The sequence below is a fragment of the Silene latifolia genome, chromosome 4 (assembly GCF_048544455.1).
Source record: "Silene latifolia isolate original U9 population chromosome 4, ASM4854445v1, whole genome shotgun sequence".
Taxonomy (NCBI): domain Eukaryota; kingdom Viridiplantae; phylum Streptophyta; class Magnoliopsida; order Caryophyllales; family Caryophyllaceae; genus Silene; species Silene latifolia.
The window spans coordinates 88,850,514-88,863,028 of NC_133529.1; the positions used below are offsets into that span (position 1 = coordinate 88,850,514).

The 12,515-nt window shown below is 38.8% G+C and overlaps 1 protein-coding gene across 1 annotated transcript; it reads left to right on the top strand.

Annotated features, from left to right (window-relative positions):
* The first annotated feature begins 5,509 nt into the window (after positions 1 to 5,509).
* LOC141651737 (uncharacterized) lies at positions 5,510 to 6,253 on the top strand. The gene has a single exon (XM_074459437.1). It carries the CDS (start codon positions 5,510 to 5,512, stop codon positions 6,251 to 6,253), a length of 744 nt encoding a protein of 247 aa, XP_074315538.1.
* The last annotated feature ends 6,262 nt before the right edge of the window (positions 6,254 to 12,515 follow it).

The window sequence follows — 12,515 nt, forward strand, 5'->3', positions numbered from 1 at the left end:
ATTGACCCAAAACTATTGTTTTTATCTCTTGTATTTCGGCCAAGAGAGGAAGATTTTGGAGTTTTATTTCTCTAGTTTTTCTTAGAGAGCTTTTCTATTTCTTACACTAGAAATATTATGTGAAGTATGAGTGAATAATTAGAAAGAAAAAAACTCTCTATTAGGCCTTTCAAAAACCGGAGGGAAGGAGGGATGGGGAGCCAATGCATGGGCAAGTTTTTCTATCCAAGAAAACATAGGCATGCATGGCTATATGCTAGGTGTAATTATTTTGTTTCCACTCAAATAATTTAACATAATTTAAACACCATACTCCCTCCATATTTCGGTCCATATAAGATAAAATGGATTCCATTTTATCTTTGTCAATTTATCAATTTGTCACATGTCACAAGTCATGTAAAATTGTCATGCATTTTTAACGTATTAAAAATCAACGTATTAGTAAAATACGTCATGTACAAAATTGACTTAGTAATTCACAATTACTTGTACCAAAACGGTTTACCAATTATAAATTACAACATCTTGTATTTATAATAAATTATTCATTCAGTTTCAGTTGTTTCCGTAAACAATAATTTCATCTAAGCAATAAAACAATTCGATTACTTAGACCGTATCTTATTTTAATCAAATTACAATGAGACACGTAAATATTACTTCCAAAATCGTCCGTCAATTTTAAGTAATTTAATTAACCCGTATCGACATACGATCAATTAAATAATCAATTAAGAGTGTTATCCTTTAGGTATGACCTAAGGGGATCAACTAATCACCACCGTCGCACGACAGTAATGTCAAACTCTAGTCAGCCAATCATTACCGATATGTGTGGACCAGTTGACTGTAAAATATTACTTCCCACATGTATTTTTAAAATGAGACTTAAACATGTGATCATCAAGATCGACAGTTGTGATCGCATTTTTGTCGGAGGACACATATTCCAAAACATTTGATTATCAATCATATGGAACATGCGAATATTGCCTTCTTGGCAAGATGACTCGTAATCTTTTTAGCGGTAAAGGAACACGAGCAAGTGAGCTATTGGGACTCATACATACCGATGTGTGTGGACCAATGAGTATCACCGCTCGAGGAAATTATGACTACTTCATGACCTTCACCGATGACTTGAGTAGATATGGGTATATCTATTTAATGAAGCATAAAAGTGAAGCTTTTGAGAAATTCAAGGAGTTCCAAAACGAAGTAGAGAACCAATTGAACAAAAGGATAAAGGCACTACGATCCGATCGTGGTGGAGAATATCTTAGCCTTGAATTCGATTCACACTAGAAAGGTTGTGGTATTATATCACAACTTTCTCCACCCGGAACACCACAACTCAATGGTGTTGCCGAAAGGAGAAATCGAACCCTACTTGATATGGTTCGATCCATGATGAGTCAAACCGAGTTAACGAACTCGTTTTGGGGATTTGCAATCCAAACTACAATTATATCTTTGAATAATAGTCCCACAAAGACAACTGAAAAGACTCTATTTGAGATATGGAAAGGAAGAGTTCCTAGTCTATCCTACATGAAAGTTTGGGGATGTAATGCTTACGTCAAGGCAAAGACCGACAACAAGCTTGCCCCAAGATCCGAAAAATGCATCTTTGTAGGATACCCCGTGACCTCTCGAGGATATTACTTCTACAAGCCTCAAGAAAACAAATTGTTTGTGTCTTGCGAGGCTGTCTTCTTAGAAAGAGAATTTATTTCTAAGAGACAGAGTGGGAAAAATTTTGAACTTGATGAAGTTTAAGAGCCACAAACCGAAGTAGAGAAGCAAGAAGATGTTCCTTCGTCATCTAGCGCGGTTGTCCCTCCTCCTCTTAGAAGAACGGGTCGAGTTATTCGCCATCCCGATCGATATGTGGACTTATCGAAGAAGATAGAACACTCGATGTGTTGCTTTTAGAAAGTGACGAGCCCGCCACCTACAAAGCCGCAATCTTTAGTCGAAATTCCTCCTTATGGCTTGAAGCCATGAAGTCCGAGATGGATTCTATGCACGAAAACCAAGTTTGGAACTTGGTGGATTTGCCTAAAGGGGCAAGACCTCTTCAATGCAAATGGATTTTCAAGGTCAATAATGTCATAGAAGGACATGATGATGTCTACAAAGCTAGGCTAGTGGCAAAAGTATTTACCCAAGTCCAAGGTCTCCATTATGATGAAACCTTCGCCCCAGTAGCCATGCTAAGATCCATACGGATTTTGTTAGCGATTGCCGCATTTCATGATTATGAAATATGGCAAATGGATGTCAAAACCGCTTTTCTAAATGTGCATTTAGAAGAGGAGGTGTACATGATACAACCCGAAGGTTTTGTTGATTCTAAAAATCCTAACAAAGTGTGCAAACTTAAGAGATCCATTTATGGTCTTAAGCAAGCATCTAGAAGTTGGAATCATCGATTCGATCATGTGATAAAAGAGAATGGTTTCACTCGAAGTGTTGAGGAACCATGTTTATACATGAAATTTAGTGGGAGCAATGTTGTGTTCCTAATCTTGTATGTCGATGACATACTACTCATTGGAAACGACATTCCGATGTTGTCTTTCGTTAATAAGTGGTTAGGTAACCACTTCCAAATGAAGGATTTAGGAGAGGCACAACGCATATTAGGTATCCGGATCCATAGAGATAGATCCAAGAGGATATTGGCGCTAAGTCAAGAATCTTATGTTGATAAGATTCTTCGACTTTTCAGCATGGACAAATCAAAAAGGGGTTTGGTACCTATGGTAACTGGGACTATATTGAGCAAGTCTCAATCTCCCTCTGAACCCCATGATGTTGAACGCATGAACATGATCCCTTATGCTTCCGTTGTTGGATCAATCATATACGCCATGATATGCACACGTCCTGATGTCTCGTATGCCTTGAGCATGACGAGTAGATATCAAGGAAATCCAGGTGAGAGTCACTGGATAGCCGTCAAGAACATCCTTAGGTACTTGAGAAGGACTAAGGATTCTGTCTTAGTATTTGGAGGAGACACCGAGCTCCGTGTTAATGGATACACGGACTCATGTTTTCAAACAGACAGAGATGATATGAAATCGCAAGCTGGTTTTGTTTTCATGCTCAATGGTGGTGCCGTTAGCTGGAGAAGCTTCAAGGAAGCTGTGACTGCGGATTCAACAACGGAGGCTGAGTACATTGCAGCATTAGAAGCTGCCAAGGAAGCTGTATAGATCAGGCAATTCACGGAAGGTCTAAGAGTAGTACCTACCGCCAATGATCCCATCACTCTCTATTGTGATAATAGTGGGACGATCTTCCAAGCTAAAGAGCCAAAGTCTAGTAATAGATCTAGACATGTACTTAGAAAATATCATGTAATTAGAGATTTCATTGAAAGAAAGGAAATTGCGATTTGTAAGGTTGGGACGGATGACAACATAGCCGATCCGCTCACCAAGCCTTTATCGCAGGCTAAGCACGATGGACATGTTGCGTCCATGGGACTTAAACGTGTACAAAGTTTGTATTAGATTTTGAAATGAAATAAAAGTGTTGTTTTTGTTCATGTTCATAATCACATTTGTCTTTTATCTTTTCTTTATACATTGTTACATCCAAACGGGTTGTAGTGACAATTGAACCCCGTTAAAGTGAACACGGATCAACATTGTATTCGCCCATAGCCACTTGTATGAGGTGACGTCTCGAAGTGACTAGAGTGTGATGCGATTGATGGCAAGTTCAAGTGCCATGAAGTCATGTGAGATGACTAGTCGATCACATAGGCAGACTATTAGGAACACTTTGTCGGGCTAATGAGCGCTTATAGAGTTCTGGAAAATTTATATAGCCTGGTCGTGGCGAGAGCTACTATAGTATTCTAATGAGTCGATTGATCTTTTGACTAAAGACTGCTCACCTAAGGTGGCACAGTTTCAGATTAACTTTGATTTATGTTACTACGACCTTCGTAAATGAGGTCAAATGGGCATATTTTGGGTTATGATGGCTGTGGCTAGTCGAAGGGAATAAGTGCGATAGGAATTGTCCACCCCTTGTCAGGATTATAACAATATCTCAGGGCCACTCGAGGAGTAATGAACTGGAAATGCGTGGCCACGCTCGGAAGGTATCTATGGTAGATAATTCTGGTCAATCAGTTATTCTCCAGATCGAGGAAACCACTCTCGATATGATCACTTGCAAGTACGACCTGAAATACACCTTGCATTGAGTGGAAGATAGTAATAGGACAAGAGAATTAGTGACGCACACTTGTCGAGGACAAGTAGGAGATTGTTGGAATATGTGTCCTCCGACAATAATGCGATCACAACTGTCGATCATGATGATCACATCTTTAAATCTCGTTTTAAGAATACATGTGGGATGTAATGTTTTACAGTCAACTGGTCCACACATATCGGTAATGATTGGCTGACTAGAGTTTGACATTACTGTCGTGCGACGGTGGTGATCAGTTGATCCCCTTAGGTCATACCTAAAGGGTAACACTCTTAATTGAATAATTAATTGATCGTATGACGATACGAGTCCATTAAATTACTTATAATTGACGGACGGTTTTGGATGTAATATTTACGTGTCTCGTTGTTATCGAATTGTTTTATTGCTTAGATGAAATTATTGTTTACAGAAACAATTGAAACTGAATGAATAATTTATTATAAATACAAGATGTTGTAATTTATAATTGGTAAACCGTTTTGGTACAAGTAATTGTGAATTACTAAGTCGATTTTGTACATGACGTATTTTATTAATACGTTGATTTTTAATATGTTAAAAATGCATGACAATTTTACATGACTCTTGACATGTGACAAATTGATAAATTGACGAAGATAAAATGGAACTATTTTATCTCATATGGACCGAAATATGGAGGGAGTATGGTGTTTTAATTATGTTAAATTATTTGAGTGGAAACAAGATGATTACACCTAGCTATAGCCATGCAAGCCTATGTTTTCTTGGATAGAAAAAATTGCCCATGCATTGGCTCTCCTACTCCCCACCCACCGGTTTTCTAAGACCAATTTAGAGAGTTTTTCCTCTCTAATTTTTATTCATACTTCGCACAATTATTTCTAGTGTAAGAAATAAAAATTTCCTCTCTACATCTCATAAAATTAGAGAGATAAAAACTCCAAAATTCTTTCCTCTATTTACCGAAATAATAGAGTACAAAATAAATATTTTGGGTCAATTTTAGTAAGATTATTATTATTCTAGATCAAGTAATATTAATCTATTAAGAGGTTATCTTGGGTATTCATCTTTGGGAGAGATTCTACCTTTGAATCTTTGTTCATCCATATAAGGAAAGCTCAAGAACAAGTAAGAAGGAGATCTTACTTGTGCCCTTTGATCCGAATTTTTAATGTAAGGAAAACGATTTCTTCTCTTTATTATTTATGTTTGCATGCATAAGATCTAAATTTATTTTTATGACAAACTTAAATTGTAACATATATGAATATGTTGTAAAATGAGATATAGATTTCTAACAATTTCACCAAAGGGAGAACATGTACCTGTATCCATCAAATTAGATTTCCTCGCCACCAATAATGCTGCTGAGTACGAAGCATGCCTACTGGGTTTGCGCAGTGCTATCAGTCTAAATATAAAGAAGTTAGTGGTACATGGTGACTCATCTTTGGTCATTAACCAAATAACAGGGTCGTGGAAAATTAAAAGTAATAGTCTGGCACCTTACCAGGCTAAGATAGAGGAATTGGACATGTATTTCGAGGAAATACACTATATCCATTTACCCAGAGAAGAGAATCAATTCGCTGACGCTCTGTCTAAGTTGGCAGCCTTGGTTAACATCCCAGATCATATAGACAGCATGCCACTATGTGTCGAACGAAGGTCGGCACCATCATACATAAATGAGATTAATGGCACTGAGGAAGATGAGATCGAATCTTGGTACACATCAATTTTGAAATTCAAAGACACGGGAGAATACCCTGACAACCTCGATGCTCGGGGAAAGCGAGAATTACGGATGCTCTCGACCCTATTCGTCGAGGCTAATGGAGGGCAACTATACAAAAAGACCGTGCAAGGTGTCTTATTGCGATGTATTGATCAAAAGACAGCCGACAAAGTCATGGAGGAGGTTCATGACGGGGAATGTGGACCCCACATGAATGCTCACTTGTTGACTCGTAAGATCATGAGACTTGGTTATTACTGGACCACAATGGAAGCAGATTGCTGACATTATGTTCGACATTGCCACAATTGCCAGATATTTGCAAATGTACAGCATGTACCACCCTCTATGCTATATACCATGACATCACCTTGGACTTTTTCAACCTGGGGGATCGACATTATCGAAAAGGTAAACCCTTCTGGGTCAGGAGGACATTGTTTCATTTTGATCGCAATCGACTACTTCACGAAGTGGGTAGAAGCCAAGTCTTATAAAGTGATAAAAGCAAAGGAAGTAGTACAATTCATTCAAAATGAGATCATTTGTCGATATGGGACACCCCACGAACTCATCAGTGATAACGGGACCCATTTCCAAGCTGAAACGGAGGTTATACTCGAAAAGCATAAAATCAAGTACCAAAAGTCATCACCATACAGGCCACAGACAAATGGGGTTGTAGAAGCTACCAATAAAATACTTACAGCCATTTTGAGGAAAATGTCTGATAACTATAAAGATTGGCCATTGAAGATGCCCTTTGTCTTGTGGGGATATAGAACTTCAATCAGAATAGCCACGGAGGCAACCCCGTACTACTTGGTTTATGGAATGGAGGCAGTTCAACCCATAGAACTAGAGGTACCATCCCTAAGGATAATACTTGAGAGCCAAGTTCCTGAAGCAGATTGGGTCCAAGCTAGATATGACTCTTTGGATTTACTGGATGAACGACGCTTGAACGCGTTGTATCAGGTTCAACTCTATCAGAAAAGGATAGAAAGGGCTTTTATTAATAAGAAGGTGAAACCTAGAAAAATCAAAGAAGGAGATTTGGTGTTGAAATCGGTTCGTGCACTACTGCCAGTCGACCCGCGGGGTAAATTTAAGCCAAATTGGGCAGGCCCGTATTTGGTGACAAGAATTCTGACAGGAAGAGCGGTTCCGCTGACTGATCTAGATGGAAACGACTTTTCGAATCCTACAAATCTAGACCAGTTGAAAAAATACTATCCCTAAAGACCTCGTTCTCAAATGTTATGAAATAAAATTTGGATTGCATTTGTATTTGTGTCTAGTTTCAAAGTTTGACATTCGTTGTCTCTGTATTATGAATTATGAACTACGAACCGGTTTGATTTTGTTGAAAAGAAGATACGTAGGCAACTCTTTAAAAGATTACAACCGAAAAAATGTAATTCTAAATGCAAAACTGGGAATTTCTAATAAATAATATTTCCTTTATTTATTTCAATAATTCTGGGCAAAGCCCATAGTGTCTAAACCATCTAATAATTATAAAACATAATATAATAGCTACCTATCCCTCATATAGCCGAGTCATGTAAACCATCACGAGACTAAGTCTCACCCATCGTCACTCTAGCCCGTTTCTTCGGAGGAACTGCACTTTCTTCACGCGGGCTCAGTCTGTCTTTTTCACTTGGTCGGGGACGCAACCTCTCAGCCAATGTCGGCCCAGCATCAACCTTTACCCCCAATATTTTCCAAACACTTGAGACCTTAGGATCATCTTTAGGGTTTTTGTCAGTCTTAGGTTCAGACTCGGTCGCAGTTAAATTCATTTCAAACAATGCTCGATTTTTTAAGCTTTCCTCATGGTACTTCCAGTCTACAACATCATCCTTCTGAAGTTTCCTTCTGATTTCGGGGGAAGTTTCTTTGACCCATATCAAATATGAAGGAGACACCCATGTCGAGGGAATTAGCTTGGGCACGTGCCATAAGGTCCTGCGGTGCCAGGCATAGAGCCACGCCTGGCAACGAGAGCGAGTGAGTTTGAAGGGCAGTCCTGGGCGGTTTCCATCAAGGGAATCATTTGTGGCCGGCAAAATTGTCGAAGAACACGGTCCGGGTAAATATAGATAGGATGATCCAAACCCAATAAAGGAATATGTCTTGTCTTGTCAGCATCAGAATGGCCTGTGAAAGAGTCTATAGCCAGCCCGGGTAAGACCCACCGAACATGGGACCCTACACCAGTAGTCAGCACTTCATGCCAATAAGCAGACGACCTATTCAATTTGCACCTCAGAGGCTGGCTGATACAACGCCTCACATGATACTTCTCGGGGAGGGCAAAACAATCAAACAATCCAAGGTGATCGAAGAGCCATACCTAGTAAAGGAATGAAGTGAATAAGGAGAAAAGGAAAAATAAGAAAATAAAAAGGAGGCAAAAAAAAAAGAACAAAAGAGCGAAAAGGAAGAAGAAAACGAGAAGAAAGAAGGAAAAGAGGAGCAAAACTTGTAGAAGTCGGGATGATCCAGTATAAGCAGCGGTCGGGTTAGCCTGTCTGATATGTAACCCTTTAATAGTCTCATCCAAGATAATCCAAGCCGGACTTGAGTGGCTCTCCATCTGCTCCATGACCCCAATAAGCCTAGTTTGACCTTCGCAAGAAGGGATCTCTATGCTTCCTTCAAAGCAATAAAGATGTAATAAGATAAGTCCAAAAACCCGACGACGGTAAACTGTAGGAATTGCAGGATCATAGACTTTTTGGAACTTATGGGCCAGTGTGAGTAAATTTACTCTCTTCCCTTTTACGATGCTATGAGCTTCGTCACGGGACAAGCCCAAATAATCTCGGTATTTCCTCTCCCAATCCGGAATGGGATCGGGAATTACAGGTTCTTGTACATTTTTCCACCCTCCTAAGACAGTGACTTCTTCAGGAAGTGGCCATAACTCACCTTCAGGAAAGGCAAAGACATGGTGAATGGGATCCCACCTCTTTAGGCATTCATCTAAGAAATTGGTTTGAGGTAATATTTGTTTTTGGCAAAGTATGTGTTGAATACCTGAGTCAAGAAATGCTTGAGTTTCTCACCCTTTGAATTCTTGGGCCCAACCTTTCATCGTTCCAATTAAAGGATTCATAACTAGAAGAGTTTTGAAGAAGGACGTGAGAAAGAAATAATTAGATTTATGATTTCTCCTCATGCCTTAGTTTCTTTATATAGGAAAATAAGGGGACTAAAATAAGGAAACCTGAAGTAATAAGGAAACCTGAAAGAATAAGGAAACCTAGAGAATAAGGAAGCCTGAGGAAATATGGAAACTGAGGAATTCAGAAAACCTAAGGGAAATAGGAAAACCTGCCTAAACAAGGATTGACCACCATGCCTTCGGCCAAGGGGGAGGCCGCGACACCCTTCAACCGGATTTTTATCCTTCTGCATCTCTTGCGCGGATTTTTGTTGTCACATTTCGAAAGTCGGAACGACTAATTTACATTTCTTCCCTTATCAAGTCAAAATGTTTGAGTTAAAACTCGTACACACTTACGGCTTTTTATTTTTGTTCGAAGGTAGCGGGCTACGCCCACGTCAGTCACGAGTCTCACCCTTTTGTCGCATTTCAAAATGCAAATCGAGTCTACCCTATCCTTTCCCTTTTGAAAATCGGTATTTCAAAAACTTTTTTTCAAAGATCGATGATCATGTCCATTTTCAAAATGTTTATCCGGGCCGATGACCCATTTTAATTTCCATTTTTAAAATTTCCATTTCCATTTCTATTTTCAAATGTCTATCCGGGTCGATGACCCGTTTTCAAATCCAATTTCAAAATGCTTATCCAGGTCGATGGCCCATTTTCAAATCCTTTTTCAAGGATCGATGATCCAAATAGCAATACATCCCCAGTATGAAAATATTTTTCAAAATCCAGGCCTAAGGCCCATTTCAACAATGGTTGTTTCAAATCCAAGCTTCGGGTCGATGACTCAGTTTATCAAACGGTTTCAACTTTCATAGATCGATGATCTAAATGTGTGCTTATACGATAATATGATTATTGTTGTATTTGTTTTCCATGTTTCGAATGTAACAAGAAATACTTCAACTGGGGGCTCTAAAGGCTTCGCCTTTAGACCCATTGCAACTGGGGACTCTGAAGTCGTTGGCTTCAGAGACCATTATCAAAATAAACGGATGACATCCACAATCCAAGTCAAATCAAATTCAAATCGATCCAATTCAATACAAAGTGGAGGAACTCCAGAGCTGAAAGCAAAGCTTTGAAGGAAGGGAAACCTCATTTGGAAAACCCCATTCCATTCTGGGCATAGATTAGCAGAATGCATGCCAGCAGTGTCAAACTATGATACGGGTTTGTTTCCGTCACAACGGATATATAGGTGCCTAAGGATAAGGCTCAACTCACCACCTTTTCAATGGGTCGATGACCACTGATGATTAATCCCCAGCGAAGCTTCAGGTATGATCTCTTCTTATGGCTGGCGAGCTTATATACGCAAGTCTAATGGGCAATAAATGACCCGCGGAATCCTCAGGTCGAGAGGGACCTGGGGTATACTTTGACTTTCGCTCTGTCCAAGCCTCAGTCAAAGTGGGGGCTCTATAGATACCCATATCTGTCGATATTGGCATTTATATAAATCCCGTCAAAACACCCGATGATGATAGGACAACATGTATTTGCTAAGTTGACCGTGTCATTATTCGAGTTCGTTTTACGATGTAAAATGGCCGTTGTCGATGACAATTCTTTTATTTAATTTAAATGAGATTTAAATTAATGTTTTCATCCTTTCTATTTAATTTAAATGAAATTTGAATTAATATTTTCAATTAGTAAATTCATTTTATTGTTATAATTTGAGTTTTATTTTCTTTATTTTATTATATTGAAAATAGAGCAATCTTTGTAATTTAACGATTTGAAAAACCGTTTGATTACCGTCTCATTTAAAGAAGTTCATTTTATTTATTTAATTTGAATTAATTTATCTAATTTTTCTTGTTTTATTGAAAATAAAATGAGATATTTTTATTCAATTTGAAAATGTGTTATTTGAATAATTGGATTTTAGTGCTTTGAAAATCAAGTTTAAAACTCGTTTGAACAAGCGATTTAGAACTCGGTTTTACCTCGTTTGTCAAGCCCTTATCTTCTACGAATAGGCATGAATTTCGAGTATGCTAACCCACCTACCCATCCCACCTAGCCACCCCAGGTCGACCCCCCATTTAGCCCCTCAACGAACCCATCCAAGACCCCCTACCCGAAACCATGCCATTTTGGCTCGTGTTTGCGCAACCGTCTTTTAAGCTTTTAAAACAGCCCCAAACCGTACCTATTTTGGCCCAAAACTAAACTTATTCCTAGTCCATACTACCACCCTACTATAGCATAGGGCCAACACCCAAATAAATCCCAAAAAGGATCCAAGAAGACCGACTGAAAACAGCCGCACGGTTGAAGCCACACGGTTTTGCTGAGCTGTTTTTTCGAGTCCTCTTTTGATCCTAATTCCCTATTTCAAAATCCTATCCCCAGCAATATCTATCCTACTATCTTTCCATAACAAGAACCTATCCTAAATCTATCAAAAACCAACTGAAACCCTATCAAGAAGTTGAGAGAAGTCGGGTGGGGCTAAGGAGGAACACGGTTGGACTCTTCCTTGTCCTCTCCTACTTCTACCCTAATTCTATCTCTATAAATACCCCCACACCTCAACCCTAGCAGAGGATCAAAAAGAAATATTAGTCCCCTCACATCATACTCACGTTCAAACATTTCCCAAAACCTAAGCAAGCAAGAGGAAGTAGCAACTTGGAAACAAGGATTCATTTTCTTGTTTTAAAGTTTCTGCATCGTTTTGTTTCTCAATTTCCGTGCTAAATTCTTGTCCAAACCCTAAGTTTCTTTACAAAATTTGTAAGTTTAGAGAGTCTAGTTTCCAGAACTTCTTTCGGATCTCAAAAATATTGAGAAACGAAGTTGTGGTGTTCATTTGAGAATCGTTACGCATACAGCACCTTTTTCAAACGTGTACCCGAGAGTCCTTTCAATCAATTCAATTGTTTTCGTCGACGACGGCCCCTTGGGATAAAACCCTACATTCAAATCACGACTTAAGACAACGGTCAACGATACATGTAGGTTGAGGGTGCCATAAACATCCTCCTTTCTCCCTTTTCGTTTATGTCTTTTAATTATGTCGTTTGTTCATCATATTGTTTACTATTGTTTTGTTTTGGTTTTTGTTTAAATCTAACATTAGAATAGATATGAGTATGAGTTAAAATACCCTTACAAGCACTTGTGTTGATTCGAATAAGAAAGGGCTTAATTCGTCTGAAGTGATCGATTCGCCTTGCCTTATTTGTTTACATGTCCCTGTGTTTGTAAGAGGTCGATTTAATGAACATGATTGAGTTGCAAATTGATGAAATTGATTTACTGTTCTTTCTTCTCACTTTCGCCGTATCACATGTCTCCATGCCCTTTTAATTAATCTGTTTAGTTTATGATTTGTAATTAGTTTTT